This window comes from Uranotaenia lowii, chromosome 3 (genome assembly GCF_029784155.1).
Source record: "Uranotaenia lowii strain MFRU-FL chromosome 3, ASM2978415v1, whole genome shotgun sequence".
NCBI classification, from domain to species: domain Eukaryota; kingdom Metazoa; phylum Arthropoda; class Insecta; order Diptera; family Culicidae; genus Uranotaenia; species Uranotaenia lowii.
Genome location: NC_073693.1, coordinates 252,055,862 through 252,081,273, shown reverse-complemented (window position 1 = coordinate 252,081,273; position 25,412 = coordinate 252,055,862). Strand labels below are relative to the sequence as shown.

The window sequence follows — 25,412 nt, the reverse complement described above, 5'->3', positions numbered from 1 at the left end:
AGGTGTCCCATTTGTACAAAATGAAAATACGATTAATGTCATTTGCAAAATCGCTCAAAAACTTGATTGTAACCTTCATGAAAACCAGATCGAGTTCGCTTGTAGATTATTTTCTAATAAAAATAAAGTGGATCCCCTTGTACCAATTAAAGTGATCTTCAAAGAAACCTCGGTCAAGGAGGAATTATTTTTCAAAAAGCGTGCCTTTGGAAAACTCTGCTCCACAGCTGTTGACCCTTCTTTTGTCATAAATGGTAGATCTTCAAATATTATGATTCGCGATGAACTAACTCCTTTATCATTAGAACTTCTCACTGAACTCCGAGAGTCTCAGGATTTGCTGGGCATGAAATATATCTGGCCTGGCAGAAATGGCGTTATACTTTTAAAAAAAGATGATAATTCTAAACCAGAATATGTTAAAAACAGAGAAGATCTTGACCACATAATGACAAAGTTAATGTTCCCACCAAACAATGTAAACCATTCCGTTTTAAACTCAACACCTTCGCCTAAGCGTAAGAGGGTCTGAGAACATATACAAAATAGCAAATAAATTTAGTCTAGTTTTCTCTTTATTTTTATAATGGATACTCTAAAAAATAGATATAACGATAGCATAGAAGATTTTAATTTAGCAATAAGTAATGTTAGTAATAAAACTCTGCGGATTTTCCAATGGAACATTCGTAGTATGAATGACTTGCAAAAGTTTGATAATATTTTACAAATAATTCAACTCTCCAAAGTAGTGTTTGATGTGATCGTGATTTGTGAGACTTGGCTGCTGAAAGATAACTGTAGACTCTACAACATACCTGGGTTCTCATCAATTTTTTCATGTAGATCTCAATCCAATGGCGGCTTAGCAATGTATGTGAATAGTAATTTAAAATTCAAGGTCACTAACAATATTGAAATCGATGGGTTTCACAATATAAGCATTGAACTGTTCATCAATAGCCAAATCATTGACGTTCATGGAATTTATAGACCACCTTCCTTTGGTTTTAATACTTTTTGCGAAAAACTTGAAGGCATACTGTCATCGGTTCCAGATAATCATACGTGTTTTGTTGTCGGAGATTTGAATATTCCGATTAATATAGAATCCAACAACACAGTTATCAGGTATAAATTAATTCTTGAATCGCTTGGTTACATCTGTACTAACACTTTCCCAACGAGACCATCAAGCCAAAACATCCTAGATCATGTAGTTACCAAACTAATTGATTCGCCTCGGATCACGAACGACACTATATATAGTGACATTAGCGATCATTGTCAGATAATATCAACATTTGAACTCCAAACTACAAAGAAAAAAGTCGATCTTGAAAAAACCACCATTAATTATACTAAATTACATCAACTATTCAGTGATTATCTCAGACAAATTCAAACTGTGGATGACGCGAATGTCTGTTTGACTAATATTTCGACCGTTTATAGCTCATTGCTCCTGCAATGTACGAAAAAAATAAGTAAACAAGTAACGGTTAAGGGTAATTTTTGTCCCTGGATGACTCTCGACCTCATAACTCTAATTAAATTAAAAAACAACTACATTAAGAGAGTTAAACACAACCCTGGAGATACCTATTTAAAAGAACTTCTGAAACATGTCTCAAAGAAAGTTGAAAAATGTAAACGAAAATGCAAAAAAGATTATTTCGAAAACCTTCTTAACAATTCTCCCCATTCGAAACTTTGGAAGAATATAAATTCTGTCTTAGGGAACTCCAGAGAAAATTCTAGAGCTGAGATCAACCTGACTGTTAATAATCGAAGTACTAGTAATAAGAAAGAAATTTGTGAACTTTTCAACTCCTATTTTACCAGTATTGGTAGAAATTTGGCAAATAATATTGTAGTCGACCCATCTTTCGACAACTTATCTTTCATAAACAGAGTTCCTAACACCATTTTCTTACGACCTGCTACAGTCAATGAAGTTATTCAAACTATAGGATCTTTGAAAAATAAAAAAAGCTGTGGTCCTGATAACATTCCCTGCAGCTTATTAAAATCTAACTGCTTAGAAATGGCACGTATTTTAACTGCATGCTTTAATTCTATTTTGGTATCGGGGGTCTATCCCGAAAGTCTAAAAGTCGCTAGAGTGGTTCCCGTTTTTAAGGCAGGCGATGAAACGGATATAAATAATTACCGTCCAATTTCAACACTTAGTGTGTTTAGCAAAATATTCGAAAAACTTCTGGTAAGTCGACTCAATAACTTCATCAAAGAAAATAACATCTTATATAACCTGCAATTCGGTTTCAAAGCTGGGTCTAGTACGCTTATTGCAATGTGTGAATTGATAGATTCGGTAATTGAAAACATAGACACAAAAAAAATTGTAGGAGGATTGTTTCTGGACTTAAGAAAAGCCTTTGACACGCTTGATCATGACGTTCTCCTTAGAAAACTGGATTGCTATGGAATAAGAGGAGTTGCTAATAACATCTTTCGTAGCTATCTTACAGGACGGAAACAGTATGTTTCTATTGATAAAATAAATAGCTCGTTGGGACAAATAGAAGTGGGTGTGCCTCAAGGTAGTAACATTGGGCCACTACTTTTTCTACTATACATCAATGACTTATGCAACCTGCCATTACATGGTACCCCCAGATTATTTGCAGATGACACAGCTTTATTTTATCCAGAGAATTGTCCCAATGTCATAATCGGAAAAATGCAAAAAGACTTAGAGATTCTTGGCAAATACTTTAATAGCAATCTGCTGACCCTAAACCTTTCTAAGACCAAATACATGATATTTCGTTCAGCAAGAAGAAGAATTTATTGCAGCAATGACCTTTCTTATGATAATACTATAATCGAAAAGGTGGATAACTTTAAATATTTGGGGCTCACGCTTGATGAAACACTTTCGTGGAGTTTTCATGTCAACAACCTTAAGAAAACATCGTCCTTTAGTGGTATTCTTTGGCGAATTAGAATTTTTTTGCCGCGTCATGTTTTAATTAAATTTTATTTTGCTTTCATTCACTCTCAGTTGAACTATCTCATCGCGGTATGGGGCAGGGCTTCCCTGTCTATCCTCGGGCGATTGCAGACATTACAAAATCGTTGCATAAAAACCATATTCAAACTTCCTTATCTCTATCCTACGTCTTTACTGTACTCGAATACAACTTACAATATTTTACCTCTTACCCACTTGTGTAGTCTGCAAACATTATTGTATGTCTTCGACAATTTGAACTCATTAGACAACACAAGAAATTTATTGTTTAACTCAGGCACTCGTTCTCGCCATACTCGTCAATCACATCATTTGCTTCGAAGCCGTTGCTTAACATCTTTTGGTCAACGCAGAATTTCTTACATTGGACCTGCTTCTTACAATTGCCTTCCAGAAGTTGTCAAAAATGCTAACAACCGCAACATTTTCAAATCGAAAGTGATACGTCACCTCAAGGAACTTCAGTCGTAAACCTTATCATCATGCCAGTATTTTTTAATTTTTTATTTTTTGTTACACATATATTTTAACTAATTTTTTTTTCTAAAGTAACGTTAACATTTTTTTTGTAAATATTTTTTCCTAGTTAGTATATTAGCTTTATCAATTAATTTTTAATTTGTTTCTTTTGTATTAATTATTTGTAAAAATGGATCTCTTCAAAGGAATACTCTTTCCACTGAGATTCATTCTTAGTTTAGTTTAGTTTACTTGTCTAGCTTCATTCCCTCGCATTAAGTAAAAAAAACATTTTTGTTAAAGTTCTCAGCATGAATAAATTTTGCTCGCGTTTTTGTTTTTTTGTTTGCTGCCAGACATGCTGAGAACAGAAAGCGTCCATTACCAGGGGGCTCATATGAGCTTTTTGGTGTGGGGGAGTGTGGTGGGCCGCTTTATATGTGAAAAAAAAAAAAAATCCTTACTGGACCGAAGTCCTAAACTGGGCCGAAGTCCTAAACTGGACCGAAGTTCTAAAGTGGACCGAAGTCTTAACTGGTCCGAAGTCCTAAACTGGACCGAAGTCCTAAACTGGACCGAAGTAATAAAATGGTCCGATGTCCTAAACTGGACCAAAATCCTTACTGGACCGAAGTCCTAAACTAGACCGAAGTAATAAACTGGACAGAAGTCCTAAACTGGACCAAAATCCTTACTGGATCGAAGTCCTGAACAAGACAGAAGTTCTAAACTGGATCGAAGTCCTAAACTGGATCGAAGTCCTAAACTGGATCGAAGTCCAAAACTGGATCGAAGTAATAAACTGGACCGAAGTCCTAAACTGGACAAAAATCCTTACTGGATCGAAGTCCTGAACTAGACCGAAGTCCTAAACTGGTCCGAAGTCCTAAACTGGACCGAAGTCCTCAACTGGACCGAAGTCCTCAACTAGACCGAAGTCCTAAACTGGACCGAAGTCCTAAACTTGACCAAAGTCCTAAACTGGTCCGAAGTCCTAAACTGGACCGAAGTAATAAACTGGACAGAAGTCCTAAACTGGACCAAAATCCTTACCGGACCGAAGTCCTAAACTGGTCCGAAGTCCTAAACTGGACCGAAGTCCTAAACTGGACCGAAGTAATAAAATGGTCCGATGTCCTAAACTGGACCAAAATCCTTACTGGACCGAAGTCCTAAACTGGACCGAAGTCCTAAACTGGACCGAAGTCCTAAACTGGTCCGAAGTCCTAAACTGGACCGAAGTAATAAACTGGACAGAAGTCCTAAACTGGACCAAAATCCTTACTGGATCGAAGTCCTGAACAAGACAGAAGTTCTAAACTGGATCGAAGTCCTAAACTGTATCGAAGTCCTCAACTAGACCGAAGTCCTAAACTGGACCGAAGTCCTAAACTTGACCAAAGTCCTAAACTGGTCCGAAGTCCTAAACTGGACCAAAGTAATAAACTGGACAGAAGTCCTAAACTGGACCAAAATCCTTACTGGACCGAAGTCCTAAACTGGACCGAAGTCCTAAACTGGTCCGAAGACCTAAACTGGACCGAAGTAATAAACTGGACCGAAGTCTTAAACTCGACCGAGGTAATAAAATGGTCTGAAGTCCTAAACTGGACCAAAATCCTTACTGGACCGAAGTCCTCAACTGAACCGAAGTCCTAAACTGGACCGAAGTAATAAACTGGACCGAAGTCCTCAACTGAACCGAAGTCCTAAACTGGGCCGAAGTCCTAAACTGGACCGAAGTTCTAAAGTGGACCGAAGTCTTAACTGGTCCGAAGTCCTAAACTGGACCGAAGTCCTAAACTGGACCGAAGTAATAAAATGGTCCGATGTCCTAAACTGGACCAAAATCCTTACTGGACCGAAGTCCTAAACTGGACCGAAGTCCTAAACTGGACCGAAGTCCTAAACTGGACCGAAGTCCTAAACTGGTCCGAAGTCCTAAACTGGACCGAAGTAATAAACTGGACAGAAGTCCTAAACTGGACCAAAATCCTTACTGGATCGAAGTCCTGAACAAGACAGAAGTTCTAAACTGGATCGAAGTCCTAAACTGGATCGAAGTCCTAAACTGGATCGAAGTCCTAAACTGGATCGAAGTAATAAACTGGACCGAAGTCCTAAACTGGACAAAACTCCTTACTGGATCGAAGTCCTGAACTAGACCGAAGTCCTAAACTGGTCCGAAGTCCTAAACTGGTCCTCAACTGGACCGAAGTCCTCAACTAGACCGAAGTCCTAAACTGGACCGAAGTCCTAAACTTGACCAAAGTCCTAAACTGGTCCGAAGTCCTAAACTGGACCGAAGTAATAAACTGGACAGAAGTCCTAAACTGGACCAAAATCCTTACCGGACCGAAGTCCTAAACTGGACCGAAGTCCTAAACTGGTCTGAAGTCCAAAACTGGACCGAAGTAATAAAATGGGCCGATGTCCTAAACTGGACCGAAGTAATAAACTGGACCGAAGTCCTAACTGAACAGGAATCCTAAACTGGACCAAAGTCCTTAATGGACCGAAGTCCTAACTGGACCGAAGTCTTATATTGGACCGAAGTGCTTAACTGGACCAAAATCATTTCTGGACCGAAGTCCTAAACTGGACCGAATTCCTAAGTGGACCGAAGTTCTTCACAGGATCGAAGTCGTAACTGCACCGAAGTCCTTACTAGACCGAAGTCCTAACTGGATCGAAGTCCTAAATGGACCGAAGTTCTTAACTGGACCGAAGTCTGGAACTGGATCAAAATACTTACTGGACCGAATTTCTTAACTGAAGTCCTAAACTGAACCGAATTTCTTACTGTACCGGAGTCGTAATCTGGACCAAAGTCCTTATTGGACTGAAGTCCTTACTGGATCGAAGTCCTAACTGGACCGAAGTCCTAACTGAACTGAAGTCCTTTACTGGACCGGAGTCCTAAACTGGACCGAAGTCCTTATCTGGACCGGAGTCCTCAACTGGACCAAAATCCTTACTGGACCAAAGTTCTATCTGGACTGAAGCCCAAAACTGAACCGAAGTTCAGTCCAGTGGAGTCCTAAACTGGACCAAAGTACTTACTGAACCGAAGTCCTAACTGGATCGAAGTCCTAACAGCACTGAAGTCCTTTACTGGACCGGATTCCTAAATTGGGCCAAAGTCCTTACTGAACAGAAGTTATTACTGGACCGAAGTCCTTATCTGGACCGGAGTCCTGAACTGGACCAAAATCCTTTCTGGACCGAAGTTCTAACTGGACCGAAGCTCAAAACTGAACCAAAGTCCTTACTGGATCGAAGTCCTAACAGGATCGAAGTCCTAACTGGACTGGAATCCTAAACTGGACTAAAGTCCTTAATGAACCGAAGTCCCTACTGGACCGAAGTCTTAGACTGAACCGAAGCCCTTAACTGGACCAAAAGCCTTTCTAGATCGAAGTCCTAAACTGGACCGAAGTCCTAAGTGGACTGAATTTCTTAACTGGATCGAAGTCCTAACTGAACCGAAGTCCTTACTAGACCGAAATGCTAACTGGATCGAAGTCCTTACTGGACCGAAGTTCTAAACTGGACCGAAGTCTCAAACTGGATCAAAATCCTTACTGGACCGAAGTTCTCAACTCGATCGAAGTCCAAAACTCATCCGAAGTCCTAAACTGGATCCTTACTGGACCGAAGTCCTTACTGAACCGAAGTTCTAACTGGACCGAGGTCCTAATTTTACCGAAGTCCTTACTGGACTGTAGTCCTTACAAGGCCGAAGTCCAAAGCTGAACCGAAGTCCTAAACTGGACCGAAGTCCTAAATAGGACCAAAGTCCTAAGTGTCCTTACTGAAGTCCTTATTGGCCCGAGTTCTTGACTGGCACCATTAGCTTTACTTCCGATATTCAATCTTCAACCATTCCGCACCTCCACATACTTTTTCTTATTACAAAAAAAAAAACGTGAAAATTTGAAAAATCTTTATCGTGTTTCGCTGTTGTGAAACTTTTGGTAATCGAATCACGGGATAAATGGTTAAAGCCAATTGCACTTTTGAGCTTTTAGATTTTTTACCAAATTTTCAAGTCAAATTTTTTATATTTTTTTAGATAATTTTTGAATATTTTTTTCAATCCTGAATTCATGAATTTTAGTAAAAAAATCTTCTGGGAGGTTTTGTCCTTTGCAGAATCCAATATTCCAATGGATAATGACAAAATATTCTGAGCTTGATATTTTATACTGCAATATAAGCGCTCGAAAATCCAATCAATTTTTCATCATGACTAATTTAAAACCTGGTATGTAATTCATTTTAAATTGCATTCTATTTCTGGAGTTTCAGCAATAGTGATTTAAAATTTGTTAACAAGACTGGTTCAAATTTATTTTCAATCAAATTTCTAGTTAAGAATAAGGATCATCAACATTTCGAATAATTTGTCAATGAATTACCGAAAACCGCAATTGTTTGAAACATTGATCCTGATTGATTTCTATTCTTCTTAGTAAGATTCAATATTATTTCGAGCATATGCGATGGTCATACATAAGTAGGAAAATGGTTTTAGAAATCCATTTGCTTATTTGTCGTGCATTTTTGGTATCCTTGCTATTTCTTGCTAAATTTTAATTTAAATCATAGGTTAAGTTCAATTTCTCTGTTTGGACAACAAATTTTTTCAAACAAATTTATGATTTATGTAGAATACAAGACTGGAATCATAATCACGATATTCAAATATATAAACGAAAATTTGATGAAATTTTAATAACGTTTTGAAATTTGAGGAAAAAACCTTTAACTGCTCCTCTTCCTACGGTACTAGTCTCCTTGCATTAATAAGTTTCTTCCCGCACAGGGCAGCGAAATTATCATCAAATCCTCAACACTTGCCATCAGCGGAGGTTTCCTCGGTAAAACCTGTCTGACCTCTGGATGATGATAAAGATGATGATTAATTTATTCTGCGAGAAATCACTTCACCAATAGACCGTGACGCTCAAGCTCATTATTCAACCCCCGTTTTGGGGTTCATCTCTCTTATCCCACATCAACTTAAGGAAATTCTTGACACTTCTTTGTTGGACCTCACTTTTTGACCCTAGTTTAGACCGACTCTAATCTCGAATGAAATATTTAGGTAAGATGATTTCTGGGAAATGAGTTTCTCTAAGCAGTTTGTTGAGTGTTCAAACGGAGCGAGTTTAGTATTTTTTAAATGATGAGAGGGCTATATTGTGAAAATTGAGGAAAATAAAAGCTTTCTTGAAATAACCCCCAAGCACTTAAAGCTACCGATTTAAATCATATCCCGTGGGTCCTTATAGTAACTGTTAACAATCCTCGAAGTTGACCCATCATCTTTTCCCCAGTCTCAGCTGTGTCTATTTCAAAGCGTTCAACAAAACGATTCTATCCCGCACTAAATCCGTTGTCGTTCTTCTAAAGGATTTCCTCATGCAACCCCACCAAATCCAGCTCTCTTAACTCGTTTCCATTCAGCGCTTAACCACCCCCAATCCTCAAACTTAGAGCCAAGCTCTTCGTTGTTAATGCTAATGCTTATTGCAGTTAGGGCTTTTTAACAAGAGCAAAAGCTACAAGGAAAACTTCGGAGCGGAAAAGGAGCGAAACAAATTGTTTTCCGTTCCGTTATTTTTTATTCACGACCATTCGCATCGTTTACGAGGAGGTTTGATCCTTCTTAGCTGGATGAGCTGGAGGTTCATAAAACGCGCTGGTGCCTTCACAGCTACTACTTTTTTTTGACATTCAGTTTTTGTTTTTTTTTTACTGTTTTCTACATTCCTTAACCATTACTTTACCTGGTGGTTATTCACACACCATCACCGATAAAGAACGAGGACCAAAGCCCATTCCTGAATGGGTGCAATTCGTACTAGGACTGGCCTATCGCTTATTTTGCACGCCTCTCGTCATAGAGCACGAACGAACTTCCTTCGCACCTGTCGGCTGTTTTGGCTGCTTGCTCACCTACTAACTGTCGACACGAATTCCGTTTTTTTTGCGCCAGCCCCTCTCCAAAAATAAAACTGAACGGAAGACATAAACCTCTGGTAGCAAATAAAAAATGAACCAATGTGTCCGGAAGGTGTGCGAAACGTGACATGTGCGCAGTTTTCCCAGCAGTTTATGTTAACAGACACATTCGGAAATAGAAGTTTCGTTTTGAGCAGATAAATCTACATAACAAATTCTTCCTTTTTGGATTTTCCCTATTTGCATTTGTTTTTTTTTTGCAATTTCTTCCCTTTCCTTTCTGATTTTAATTCATTTGGTATTTTAAGTTGTTATACGTTCAAAAGTATGACAAGGCCATATGTATGCACTGAAGAATTAAAACAAGAAACATACATGCATGTTCATTAGGGTGTCCCAAAATTGCATAACTTCTGGGATTCTGGGGGCTCACCCTCCAAATGGTAGATTAGGATGTGCAGAACAAAATTATGTTTGGAGGTTCCGCAAGCGCGATCTTTGAAAAAAGTCCACTTTCAAAAGATTTGATTTTAAATAAATTCTGGATCCAAAAATTTTCATGAAATTTATATATTTTATATTTTTTTAATTTTGTTCGAGTTAAATACTACACGTAAAAAATGAAAAATGAACCAAATTGGTATCAAAATGTAAAACAAGCAAGCTATTTCCAAGGAAAAAAATTTTTTTGGTCCAAAAATTATGAATTCAACTGACCAAAATGTGTACCAAGCGTAAAATATTTTTGATACCAATGCCATCAAAAGATGCGGATTTTTGTGCTCTTAAACTTTGCTGAACAAAACATGTTGTTTGTATCATCGTGTGAAGAGCTATTCACAGTTTAACGCTTAATAAAAATCACAATTAAGGATATTTTTTAATTTAATTTATCAAATTTTGGTTAGTTGAATTCAAAATTTTTGGACCAAAAAAATTTTTTTCCTTGGAAGTAGCTTGCTTGTTTTACATTTTGGTACCAATTTGGTTCATTTTAAATTTTTTTCGTGTAGTATTTAACTCGAACAAAATTTAAAAAATATAAAATACTAGCTGATCCCGTACGAACTTCGTTTCGCTTTAAATCATTGGTACGTCAAAATAAGTTTAGAAAATAAATTCGAAACATTCTTTCGACAATTTTGGGGAAAAAATTCAACACTGTTTAAAGTCGCTACTGTTACTATTACTTGAAATTCAAATTAAACGGTTGATTGGCTTTTTATTAAAATTTATGTGAGAGTGTTTTCTTCTCGATCGGTTGCAAAATCAAGACATTATGGCAGAAACATGTACTATTTGTTTATGTGCACGACTCTTTTGCTTGACCTTCACACTTAAACTGGTATCAATTAACTGCCTCCAACAAAATTATTGCACAAAACACTGAACTTTCAATGAAACCCTCTTTTTCTGTCCCATGGCCCGAAATTCGTTAATTGAAACCAATTTTACGTTCCTCAAAACTCCCTTTTGCCATAGACGTCCTTTTTTTGACCACGATTCAAAACTTGACACCTGAAATCAATTATCTTTTCTGTTAACCTCCCATGTGTCAATTTTCATTACAATTCTATGCTCAATCAAGTGAATATTGTAAAATCAGTGAACAGATAATAACCCCTTTTGCCGACCCCTGAGTCAAGATTTGAAAACTGGTCCCTCAAAACTCCTATGCGGAAATTTTCATCTCAATCCAATGTAGAATAACGTCAAAATCGCAAAAACATTAAAGTTGGGTATGGACGACTCCTTCAGCCAACTTCTGATCCGCAATTCGAAACTTGAAATCGATTGCTGGTCCCTCAAAACACTCATGTGCTAATTTTCATCACAATACTATCTTTAATAACGCCAATATCGCAAAAACATTAATCAGTGGATATGGACGACCCCTTTGGCCGACCCCTGACTCTAAATTTGATAACTGTAATCGATTGCTCGTCTCTCAAAACACTCATGTGCAAATTTTCATCACAATAACGTCAATAACGTCAATAACGTCAATAACGTGAAAACAATATTTGTCTTGTATGGACGACCCCCTTCAGAAGGGGCCGTCCAAAAATCTAAAAACATTTTTCATCATTCCTGGTCCTAATGAGCATCCATGCCAAATTTCAGATCTCTAGCTCTTAAGACGGCTGAGACTATAGAGGACAAACAAACAAACAAACAAACAAACATACAGATAATTGCTTTTTATATATATAGATATAAATTTCATGAAAATTTTTGGTTCCAGAATTTATTTAAAATCAAATCTTTTGAAAGTGGACTTTTTTCAAAGATCGCGCTTGCGGAACCTCCAAACATAATTTTTTTCAGTCGGCCCCATACAAAAGTTTGTTCTGCACATCCTAATCTACCATTTGAAGGGTGAGCCCCCAGATTCCCAGAAGTTATGCAATTTTGGGACACCCTAATGTTCATATTATCCAACTTATCCCCAAGAATTTTGGCCGATCCACCATACTGCAAAACGGTCTTAAATTGTTTGTCAATTGCTGAGGTGTGTGTCTTACTATTCAATACTCGTATTTACATTTTTTTTTGGTTCAAATTAAACAAGATTTTTTACAGTCGGCAGCCGGCAGCCGGCGACCGTTCGTCGGCTGACGGTGCACAGTGGTCTGGAAATTGAAAAGCCGGTCAAAAGTTAAATGAATGATTGAAATAAATTTAAAATATCATGAATGTATTTTGGACTAAAATTAATTCATTAATCTCTCAAGTCAACTAAAGCTTATTTGGCATCTTTGTTGGAATTATAGTGCTACAATTTGAGCTGCTCTTTCATGGTAAATTTCGAGAACTTTTCTTCTCAATAAAATTTACCTCTCAATAAATTAATTTACCGGATCCGAATCCGAATTGATATCTTGGATCTCAATGTTAAAGTTAATATATCCATACCCAAAAAATTCCACATTTGGAAATGAGGTTTAACGTATTTTGATTTAATTTGATTTGCTGCATATGTGTCGCTTTGAAAGAAATTGTTATAAAGCTCAAATTATGACACTCTCAATATTATGTTTATTTAAAAAAAATTATTGCACTGCAATGTTGGAATACTATGTTGTAACGAACTTGAAATTTTATTGTTTGCAGTTTCATGTGAAATCAAAAATAATATTTTGACCAAGTTTGTTTTTAATTATAGATCACTGTGCATCAGCAGGAGGTGATGATGTTTGGTCTCTGTTGGAAAGGAATATGCGAAAGAAGCGCTGCCGAGTTTGGGTGATGATTTTGCATGAGTACGAGTGGGATGCAGCACGAATTTCAGCCAGCTTTTGAATTTGCTGTTCGCTTCCATTGCCTATAGTTTCCAAACGAATGAGTGAGATGCAATCTATTTCTATCAGACTGGCTGGAGTGAGCGAAAGTTTGTCTTGTTTTGCTTTCCCGGTGTACGCAAACGATTGCTAGAAAATTCCTAAGGGCGACATTTTGAATACCATCAAGTCACCATTCACCGCCCAGACACCATTTACCGCCCAAAATCACCCTTTTGTGTGTATTTCGAAAAAACTGGAATTTTTTCTCCAAAACTAAGACCTGTGTTCTGTGTCGGCATCATTGTTCGACCATTTCACTGAAAAATCATCACTTAATTATGCTAACTATAGCCAGAAATAAAATATTTAGTTTTTCGTTTCCGGTCAAAATATTGAATTCGACGCCTGTTAGCGAACTAAGCATAACTGTGCTCCTAGGGAAAAAAGGGGTTTTGTTTACTAAATAGTACCTATTTGTCCTACAATCGACTTGAAACAATAGTTTGATTTTTGTAGAATAGATTTGCATCGAAAAATTTTCGATTTTTTCAATTGTTGTTGTTTTTTGAAGCGTTTAGTGATGGGCGGTAATTGGTGTATAAAAAAAAGTGTGGGTTCCTAATTACCGGTCACGCACAATTTCTTTGTTTTTAACGCATGTATTGTGTCAAAAGTGTAAATTGTAAGAAGCATTTAGTTTGATTACGTTAGAAAATGATGTTTTATCGCTGAAAGTAACCGATTACTTGAGGCTGTTGGCCGGAAATCATCATTTTGTCAGTCAACGCACTTTGTTAAAATTTGTACAAAATTTGCGGGAAAGATTTCACAAAATGTATTCTCTCAAGATCCAAAATATGGTTTTGACAGCTCGTTACATGGACAATATTAAAAAGAAAAGTTTCCGTGTTGTTAGATAGTTTTTCCTTAAGAAAACATTATCGATACCCGAAAAAGTCGAGTGGGCGGTAATAGGGCCAGTTGAACAACTCAACGTTTAGTTAATTATTTTTAAAAGCGTACATTTTTCGCATTCCACTAAATTTTTTATTTAAATTAGAGCAGTTTTGAGATGTATTGGAAAAGAAAGCGAATAAAAATCTGCCGTCGTTTTTTTATTACACATGTTTGAAGTTGAAAAACCGCTTAACTGGGCGGTAGATGGTGACATGATGGTATGTATGATTAAAAGAATCTTTCGCTGACTTAAGTTTTAGCTTTAGCTTGCTTCTTGCTTCGATCGTAATAGTTTTTAAAATGTCAGTCCTCCTTTTATAAGAGCGGAATAAAAAAATATTAACATTTACTATCTTATGTTACCCTGTTAACTTAACTGGAAACATATCTTTCATGATTGCATGTTACAGATTTAGCAAACGATTTGTTTGCTTGATTAATGAACATATTTATGTTATGTTTATGCCATAGTTTGGAACTTATAATAGAAATTATGAATACACAAAAACTGAAATAAACTAGTAATGCTTTTTGACGTAAGGTTATAATTTTACATGCAAATATCAATTATAAAATTGATTGACATTTCGTACTTCCGACTTTTTGAAAACAATACAGAACATTGATGTGCTTCCTTCCGGGATATTTTCAATGAATTCGTGGGGGCTGTTGTTGTATTAGTGAGGCAAGTTTTTCCTAGAGACGGCCAATTGAAGGAACTCATAAAGGGCCAAAATTCGGCGCGGGGGCTACAATAAGGAGCATTCCGATCAAAAGTTTGATCAGGTTTATCTTAAATTATCAACCATTTTCAAGCAAGGACATATTTTTACTGCATTTCAGGCTAGTAAGCAATCACATTTGTCGAAGGACTTTTGAAGGTACACATTACAGGTAGACTGCAATCATGGGAAATCTAGTCAACCATGCCTTAGGGGCCAAGATTGGGTACACTCACCCTATATCCCAGGAATAATTGAACCAAATTCCATAAATTTAGCTTTTTTGATTTACGGCAAATTTTGTGTTCATGCGCAGTCGTAGACCTCGCCTCAGTTCTATGATTTTTAAAAACTAATTTTAAAAAATTGATATTTTAGTATTATTTGGCAAATTTTTCTGAATAATTAACCGAAAATACCGTATTGTTATTATTATTTCTCAAATTTATATTTCATTTTGAATTTGGGTCGAAGAAATTTATTTTTAAATTTATATTTAACTCTGAATTAAAATTATGATTTGTGATTATGATGTCTGGCACTTTTGTGACTGTATTGTCATAGATTTGCTTTTGAATTTCAAGCTCTTATTCAAGATTTATAACTTTAGTTAGTCTGGAATAAATTAAATGAAATTTTAGCCTTTCGTTTCGAAAAGCACAAAATTTGCAATAGAGAATGTATGCATAAAGTGAAAAATTGTTTTTTTTTCATGATGACATTATTTTTAATTTTTTAAATTCAGTTAAGATATAATTAAAAAAAATCATAAATTAAGGACCAATTTCTTATGGTACGAAAATTCTCAAAATATTTAATAATTTGTTTTGATTTCCCAAGTAACACTGAAGCCGGCAAACAAGCCAATTGGCTTTTTTGAGTTTTAATAATGTTTTATGAAAACTTTTCGATGGCATCCAATTTTCAAAACGGTTTTATTGTTACATAGGAAATGGTTCATTCATCGTGTGTTTTGAAAGAGCCCTGAAAGTTTTGCTAAAACTTGAATAAAACACCATATTAAGAGTGTTGTAAAAAAGTTGCAAAAGTATTGCTAAAGATTCAATAAAACACATACTTTCCTGTTTTTATTGGAGCTCAGGTACCAGTTTTAATAATGCGCTCAATGCGCTTTTAAAACTAGCGTTCAAGCCAAGTTGAAAAACTGTTTTATTGGAACAGTCAATGTAGGTATGATAAAACTAAGTGACAGATATTTCGACAATCGAGAAGAACGTATACACGTTTAAACTTTTTTACCTCTTTTTGAGATAGCATAATCTGTTTTAAAAGGATTATCACTCAAAATTGAGAAACACGTGCTATAAAAATGGTATGAATTAGCACAGCTAAATTCATCTGAAAAATAAAAACAACTTAGTTGTATTCGCATTCAAATTTCAAAACAACCACAAATCGTAATTCGCTTAATTCTTGGGGTTCGAATAAAAGCACACTGCGAATAAACCTTTTTATCAAGAATCGATAAAAATAAATGTATAACACAATTAATATTCAAGTACGCCGAATAAAGTACTTGTTTTATTTATCCATTCCTGTCTCTCAATGCGAAGTTAATCCATATTTACCTCATGCAATCAAGAGTTAACCAAATTCTTTCCGGATCAACCGCTCTTGAGAAATTCTAGAAAACTGCAGCCAGCGGCTTCTCCTCAGCAAAGACGGAGAAATTAAGTTTCATTACAAGTGAAAATGCTCATTCTATACTTTCATCAGCCTCAACAAGTTTCAGATGATATAAATAGTCAGAATGAAGACAATGGCCGATCATTGAAAATTACGATTTATTTGAAGCGTAACGTAGATCTGATTATCGTAAGCAAAATATCCGAAGCACGTTTTATAAAATCGTTTTATAGGTTCCAATTGCAACAATAACCATTATAGTTTGATACGTTGTATACTATTAATAATATCGTTACCTTAATCGTTAGCATACTGTTTGCAGAAAAGTTTTCCCATACAACTGTTTTAACCGTTTTTAACAGTTACATAACCAAACTACATATTCAAAATACAATTATTTCGGTTCACGATTCAGGCAATGTATTTTACAATTTCTATAATCGTTTGCTAAACGATTATAGAAATATATAGTCGTTCGACGATTAAAAAATCGTTTGGTTATAATCCTCAAGTATACGGGTTATTATTACGCTTTAAGGTCAGGATTTTGATTACAGAAAATGATCTATTCCTAAACAGTCTGAGATTATTTGATATCAATACCTACTTGTTATTCAAAGGTAATTGACCATCCTCTAATCATAGTCAAAAGGAAACAAAACGAAAAGTTCATAAATGCCTTTTGCCAAGCAGCAAATCGAAATGTTCTCATTTATTCGACAAACTTATCTTACTAAAAAATGGATTAATTCATCATGAGCGGGTATTCCATTTAGAGAAACGTCAAACGAAGCTGTGGTTCAAGGTCTCTTTAACCATTTTAAAACTGTTTGTTGAAATTGATTTATTACAACAATTTTGAAGCCGGCAAAAACAATTTTAAAACTGTTTTACAACTGCCTTAGATGTTCAACATTAACTTACTGAACGCCATGTTGATTGTGTAATTGAATCGAATTTACTGACGCCATCTTGCTGGAAATAATATTAAAATACTTAAAACTAGACATTTTCAAAAAAAAATTACAATGTTTGCGGTACTATTTGTTGTATAGGTAATGAATTTCAATTCAAAACAAAAATTGCATCATTTTAGCAAATTTAAATATAACTTAAATTATTATTTTTTAATTAAAAAAATTCTTAAAATTGTATCAACCTTGATTTTCTTTGAGGCGCGCTCATGTTTTGATACTATTTCGTATATATTTCACCAGAAATCTGAGGTTGCAGGAAGTTTCATGCTAAGACATTTTAAAACCGAAAATGAAAATATTTTCAAAATAATTTAAATGCAATCTTCACCAATCACCAAATGCTTGGGAGAGTAAGTGATAACACGAGAAAAAAACGGAACAGAAAGCTCCCACAGTAGAGTTTCTATCAAATTTCATAGCTCCCACAGTAAAATTCCTATCAGATTCCTTGACACAGTTTTAAAAGAGCTGTGGATAGTCATAAGAGAGCTCTGAAAGGTTTCTTAAGGCTATGTCTATAAGGTCGAATAAAACTGTTCTGTTGGATGTTTTACTGTAGCGTATAGAATAAGCTTTAAAAACATTACAAAACAGGGCCTTTTTGACCATATGTTAGCTTAAAGTAGTAGTGCTAATAGCGTAGAATGCGCTTTGGCTTCTAAAGTAGCTTTAGGAAATAGTCTTAAGCGAACTGTTAAGGTTGGAATAAAACTTAAATTTGGGTCAGCTTTCCATATTTTAATATTATCTTTTTTTTTCAGCATGTCGGCGATTAAATGAATGTTATTTCAATGAATAAATTATTATTTATGATATTCAAAGTAGATAGGTTGATAGGTAGAAAGATCAAATGAAAATGAAAATTAATACAATTTTTAAAAAAATATTTGAAATTGGACACGACGATATATTTTTAGGTTAATTTTGAGCCTTGTACCATTCACAATTATCACAAAACTAGCAGACCCGGTAAACTTCGTTTTACGTTTAAATATGAAAATTGTTATAAATGTATAACTCCATCTATACGTCCTTAGCTTCTTCGTTCTCGTGAATCAGCCTCCTTTTCATGAAAAGTGGGATAGAAAAACTCTCGGATACCAAATTTCACTTCATTCCGACCGTCCGTTTATACGTGATGGTGTTACAAAGAAAATGCCTCCATTTTTATATATAATATCTTCAGACGTAAATTTTCCTCAACTATATCATTCACTTAGTTCAGAAATCCCACAAAAAAAGCGATGAGTAAAAAAAGTTTGACTGGTCCACTAGTCATTTTAGTTCATTTAATTTTTATTTATTAAGAAAAATATAGGGGTTTGAGATGCTTTCTGTCAAAATCGGGACTTGCGAATAGAAGTATATCTTGAAACTCAGATTTGAATTTTTTTAAAGGTTATCACAAAAAATCAAATTTAATCCCTCCATTTTAAAGATTTTGATTTTCCATTGATTATTTTTATTTTTTAGGAAATGAAAAACATCAACAGAAAAATAATTGAAAAAAAGTTTAAGCCTATCTTAGTAAAACATAGATGTCTGTTTTAAATTAAGATCAAACATTTAATTTTATTATCCCTCATAAAAGCAACCCCATTTTAAGACGTGGTTTATTGAAATCAGCATAAAACCAAAGTTAACCATTTTTTTTATTTACTTTTTGTGCAGAAAATTTCTAAATATGTTAATGTGACAATCTATACTTATGTCAACTGTTTGACAAGCAATTGTCAAAAACTACAGCTAAGAGAAGCTTAAAAACATAGGAAAACTAGAAATGAACCTTTCATTTTGAAAGCGTCAGCAATCTCTGGTCTATGTGTTTTCGATTTCAAGTAACTAAAATCTGAAAGTCTAAAATTTACCACCAATCTGGATAATTTTTTTTGAAAATAAAATCATAAGTAAGCCAGGAAAGAAGAAAGATATCTAAGAAAAGCATTCCAGATTTCCCAGTTTTATCCGGGCTTACCAAATTGAGCAATGATAAGTTTTTATTTTCAAGTTCGAAAACAAATTCTTCAGAGTTATATTCAGCCAAATTAATTAGAAATAGTTTTTGGAAGCATCGTGCAAAATTTGATGTGCTTCATAGAACAATTAAAGTATCAAATGATTTAAACCCATTTCTCTCTTGATTTAGTTAAAATAATGTAGGGTAAGGTTGCCAGATTGCCCGGTTTTATCCGGGTTTGCCCGGATATTTCATACAAAATTTGCCCGGCCCGGTTGCCCGTATTTCATTGGAAAATGCCCGGATGTTGCCCGGATTTATTCACTTTATTTGGCAAATAAGACAACAAAAAAACAAATTGTGTAGTAAAAATTGATAATTTATGCCTCCAAAACGAATTTTTTGAGCAAATTTTATAAAAAATAATCATGAAAGGTTTTTTGGAAGCCTCTAATACGATTTAAAATCTGTCGATGCACTTTGATGAAAAATCTTCTTTTTCAATATTTTGTTTTCTTGATATTTGTTGAAAAAATTTTGGGTTTTGACAAAATTTGCCCGGATATTGCCCGGATTTCGGTCGTCAATTTTAAAATCTAATGCCCGGATTTCGCCAGGTTTTTATAAAAAAATGCCCGGATTTGTCCGGCCCGGACAGGTACGGAAAAAATTCTGGCAACCTTAATGTAGGGGACATAAGGGCATAACGAGCCCTTACTTTTCTACAAAAGTACGTATTTTCTTAAACAAATTTTCATGAGGATTTGTTTCGTACTACCTATAGTATTAATTTTTCACCAAAAAAGAAATATTCTTTTCATCTTTACGGAAATATTAAATAACAACCAGCTAGGTTCTCAAGTGACGAAAATATTATAATTTTTGAGCACCACCAAATAAGCTTTTATTACCTTTAAATCAAATTGATCTGAAATATACGCACTGCAACATGATTTACACATTGTTTCTCAATTTACACCATCATAAAACTTTTGATTTTTCACTTTAATCAATTTTAAAACGCGTTTTTACTTAAATTTTTTTTTTTGACCTGGGGCGAATAGAGCACTTTCAATCAAGGCAAGATGAGCATTTTCTGCCGTATAATCTAGCAGCGAATTGAACTCGATGAAGTCAACTGAATAATACAGCTACAGCTTGGCTTGTTTCATCTGTCGATTTGGCCTATTGGTAAGGTGTCAGAGAGGTAATCAGTAGACTCGAGTTCGATTCCTGTTCGAGGGGATCCGTCAAACAAGACACCGGAAACATAATGTATGAGCACGTGTTAGTTCTTTGAATTCAACAAACAGACCTAGATTATTTTGTTATTGCTTTGTTTGATGAATCTACGCCTCACCGTTTAGTGCGAAATGCATCAATCATGAATGATGAATGAAAAAAAAAATCACCTTGACCAGGAATCGAACTCGAGTCTACTGACTACCTCTCCGACACCTTGCCAATAGGCCTAATCGTCAGATGAAACAAGTCAAGCTGTAGCTCTATTATTCAGTTGACTTCATCGATTCGAATTCACTGCTAGATTCCCCGGCAGAAAACGCTCATCTTACCCCGAAAAATGGTGCTTATACTGCCCCAGAGGAGTTCTCATTATGCCCCTTCAGTGTCTGGTTTTCAGCTTTCGGCAAAAAATTTTCAAATGCATTTTTGAACTTTTTTATCTACTTTTTCAAGTTTCATCCAATTAATCAATAGACTATTTGAGTGTCTGAACACGAAACAATGATGTAATTCGCATATTATGGCTGTTCTCTATGGCTAAATAAGCGTTTTTCTTAAGGTAACCATTATGCCCTTATCTTCCCTATATATTTGTCCAGATTTGTCTGGATATTTCCAGATTTTTTTAGTTGAAAGATTTGAAATCAAATGCCCGGTTTTTGCCAGGTTAAAAAAATGCGGAATTTCCCGGCCCGAAAACGTGCAGGAAAAATTTTGGAATGCTAAGTGATGGGAAAACGACAACAACTCAAGAAAAATGTTCAAATATGTGGTTATGCAACTTTTGAAAAAAAAATCAAATTTAATTCCATTCAAATTAAAGGGGGGAGTAGGGTCTAACACTTTCAAAAAATCGATTTTTTTTTCTTATTGTAAAACATTTCAAGAATGTTGTGTAAAATTTTCAAGTCAATCGAAGCAAAACTGTAGAAATTATAGGCTTTTATCTCCTCTTATCTTATACTGCAAGAGAGAGAGAGCAGAAACTTCAAACGCGTGTTTCTCGAAACCACATTTTTAAATACCGTGGACATCGTCATTTGAAATCTACTTCACCGATTCTTTTCAAATTTGGAAGATATTTTCTACATATAAAATACCAAACCCCAACGATTTTCTTTTTTTTACTTTGGGGAGATTTTACAGATAAAAAAAGGCGGATTTTTTCGTAAAAAATCGTATTTTTACTTCAAACAGTCACAAAAATTCCAAAAAAAAAATTTTTAAGTTAAATAAAATCGTTGGGGTCTCGAAAAACATCTATTAAAAATATTTTGCTCTGATTTTTTGACTTCAGATGATTCTGTGCTGAGATACAGTGTCCACCGCAAATCCTGTTTTCTAAAAGGCATCCTCGAAAGTGCTCCGTCACCGGCTCAATTTTCAATATTTTTCTACGAAAACAAAAATCTTTTAACAATGCTTTGAATAATGCAAAAAATTTGAATACATTTGTTTGAACGATAGCTCTAAAAAAGAATCGTAAAAATGGTGTTTTCTTTACCTGTTAGTCCCTACTCCCCCTTAAACGATAAAATTTTTCTTAGAACTAAAGATTTATGTAGTCATAAAACAAAACTTCTGTGAACTCTTCAGCGAAAAAAGTTGTTTTAAGTAGGTTAAAATTGAAAAGTTTTTACAATGTTAAACGAAGGATAAGAAAGTTAGATGTGGTAAGACATCTAGTAGAAGGCCTGCGTTTCTGAAGCGATCATTGGATAATTAGTCACCCCATTGGAAAATTTTAAAATAAATTTAAAATTCTGACCATAACAGCAATTTAAATAACTTTATTTATTTGATAAACAATTTACCACGGAGTGGAAAATTTGGAAAATGCATGAGTTAACCGACTAGGAAAAATTTTTTAAACATCAAGGTTTTTGAAATTGGAAAAGATACAAAACGACACACCCTTATACACATATATCTTATCTACTGGAATCATGAGAATTCAACCTGTTTCTTCAACAGCTGGAATCACAGGATGGTCCGAGGACATAAAATAACCTTTTACTCATGCCTTTCATTTTGGAAGCAAAGTACGAAACTAGTTTTACTTAACGTCGTTAATACCTACTGGTCTACCATCTTGAAATTCAAATCCATCTCAAATCCGCACAAATTATTTTTGTTGTAGGAACTAATAAAATTGTTGTGAAGAATGTGTTTCTAATTGTAAGCATTTGATTAATTCGTATCGAATACTTCTTTTTTTCCTCTCCAGATGATCGGAAGCGTGGGTGGTCGGCACATGTCGACCCGGCGGCGTGGATCGTCGCCGATGGTTCGACTGGGAGCCATGAACCTGCAACTGGACCCGTCCGGTGATGGTCCGGTAACGCCTCGAATTTCCCCCCGAAGACGTCGAGCCGTTACGACCAGCGACCATAAAAGCTGCGCACTAATACAAACAAGACTGAAACTGGGGGATATCATGTAAGTATGGAAATGAACTTTGATATAAAAAAGCACAGGCACATAGCGCATGTGCAGACTTTTTTTTCCAGCGGCTGAAGCTTTTATGGCAAACTGAGTTTCTGATGAGGTATGGGTGATATTATCCTGTGGAAAGCTTGAAATGGTTCAAGCTTTGATAGTTTTTCTTTTTGAATAAAGCGTTTTCCCGTTTTTCTCGAAAAGTGATAGGAGGAAAGTGTTCCTATATGCGTCATCTGGATTAAATGCGTTGAACTCCATTTCAATAAATGGGTGATAAACCAACATCTCCAATCAATCAAATTTGAATATACACATTAGACTGGCCCATAACATAAAAAATCTTTATATTCCACGCGGCACCCCCTAGGATGGTGCATTTAGGTGAAAAAATGACTTTCTGAAAGTTTCAGGTCATTTGGAAGAAGCACGAGCTGGCGCAAAGGAATTGAAATTTGTATGGAGATTTTCGGCAAAATGTATGAAAAATCGACATACTCTCACTCTTTGTGTTCTAAAATATGTTTCCAGTATGCCAGAAAGCTCAGAATTTCAGGAATTGTAGTTCGAACAATGAAAAACAAGTTTGTAGAAGATTGTGACGCGATACGAGTTGACTGTGATGAGTTATCCGCAATTGAATGTGTGATTTTTTTCGCATTTCATCGATATATCTTGAACGGTGTATAGGTGGATTATTAGTACTAAATTGATCGCATTGTCACACAATGAGAATTACAGATAGAAAGTTTGTGTCTTCGGCAAAGTTGTAGCTTATTTTATAACAAATATCTTTGCAAAAAATTGAAAGAATGGTTTGAAAAACTATAGGGGAAGAGGGGGCATAATGCCCACGTTAAGAAGAAAGCCTTGTTTTAGGGAACATTTGAAAAGATTAACTTTAATTTTCGATTGTGTTTGGAAGTTTGGTTTATTTTTTGTCTAAATCTGATAGTTAGAAAAACTGGAAGGTAAAAATAGGCCACAAATTTAATGAAGTTTGAAGAGTAGGTTGAAAATTGAATTTCAGATTCAGTAGGGGCATAATGCGCATATGTGTGTACCCAATCGCGCCGTTTAACATTTAATATGTGTTTATTGATTCAAGTGCCTCCAAAAGTGTTCGCCAGGTAAAAACACTTCTATTCTACTTCACAGATGGAAAAATGTATTGCTACGCGCAGTGCTGCCAGATATATTGAAATTCTTGTGAATAGTTAATTAAAAAAATATTAAATTTAGGAATTTCAAATATATTCGTTTATATTCAAGTTATGTTTTCCAATACAACATATAAATATCTTTAAAATTGTTGTGATGAAACTGCATATAAATTTAAATCAATATGAAACATGCTTGAAGATAAACGGACATGGCGCGTTTTGCCCTCCCTAGACATGTTTCATAAAAAAACGTTCAAAATAACAGAAAAAATAATTGAATAAGAATTTTTTTCGTTTTGTGATGATTTTCAAGACCAATGTTCATCATTGTGATAGATGTCAGGTATTTTTTTTGCTGATAGATGCCGTAATTCCTTACAAAAGCCAAGGCAAAAATTGCAAGGATTATGGCTTGAAAACTATTTTGGAATTTTTGCAGGGATCTATCGCATATTTGATGCTAATTTTTTGTACAAAAGGTTTCTACTGTTAATTAGAAGGGAATGACGTACAGAATTCTTAAAATAACTGTATTTCTAGCTAGATATCGCAGTGGGGCGTTTTGCCCACACTGGGCATTATACCCCCAGTTCCCCTAATCTGCTTCATTGTGCGACGACGCGATCAAGTTAGTGCGATTTAAGCCCATACACCGTTCACGGTATATCTATGAAATGCGAAAAAATCACACATTCAGTGGGGGATAACTCATCACAGTCAACTCGTATCGCGCCACAATCTTCTACAAACTTGTTTTTCATTGTTTGAACTACAATTCCTGAAATTCTGAGCTTTCTAGCATACTGGAAACATATTTTAGAACACAAAGAGTGAGAGTATGTCGATTTTTCATACATTTTGCCGAAAATCTCCATACAAATTTCAAGTCCTTTGCGCCAGCTCGTGCTTCTTCCTAATGATTTGAAACTTTCAGAAAGTCATTTTTTCACCTGAATGCACCAATCTAGGGGGTGCTGCGTTGAAAAAAATGTTGTAAAAATCATCCCATACAAAGTTGGGCCAGTCTAATACACATACATTTGAATATACATGATAAAGCATGAGATAATTCTTGGAACATTTTGATATGATATCCTTATGTTTTAAAAGCATTCGTCTACAAATTTCAGGAGGTTTTTTTTCCAACTCACTTCAAAATGGTATTCATTTCAAGCAGAATATTCTTGCATTGAATGATATTCTTACATTGTAGTCTGACACAAATAGCATATCTTTCACCAGTAGATCTTTAGGAATTTCAAGCAATCTCAAAATCGTAATGGCATGAGAAGCTCAAAATTACTAAGCTTTGAACCAGGTTTGGTTTCTATAATTTTTGAGCCACTCTTATGCAAACATTAACTTCATAAGCAGTTTTGAAAATTTAAAATTGACATCTATTTTCGTTAGTTCATTTTCGGTGTGTTTGGAAAACATTTGTCGTTTGAACAGACACGCAACATTAAACTCAATTACACGTTTAATTTATTAGAAGTGCTGTAGATTCTCAAACATATTTAATCCGTAAACTGAAAATATTGCATTCTGGTTGAGGCTCATTTAAATTTAGCGAATGAAACTAATAACGTTAAAA

The 25,412-nt window shown here is 35.1% G+C and overlaps 1 protein-coding gene across 1 annotated transcript in view; it reads left to right on the top strand.

Annotated features, from left to right (window-relative positions):
- The window catches only part of LOC129753289 (voltage-dependent calcium channel type A subunit alpha-1-like), a 260,599-nt gene that overhangs the window by 55,868 nt on the left and 179,319 nt on the right, over window positions 1-25,412 (top strand). The window contains 1 exon segment of the mRNA XM_055749089.1: window positions 22,444-22,655. Within this exon segment, the coding sequence (XP_055605064.1) occupies window positions 22,444-22,655 (212 nt within the window).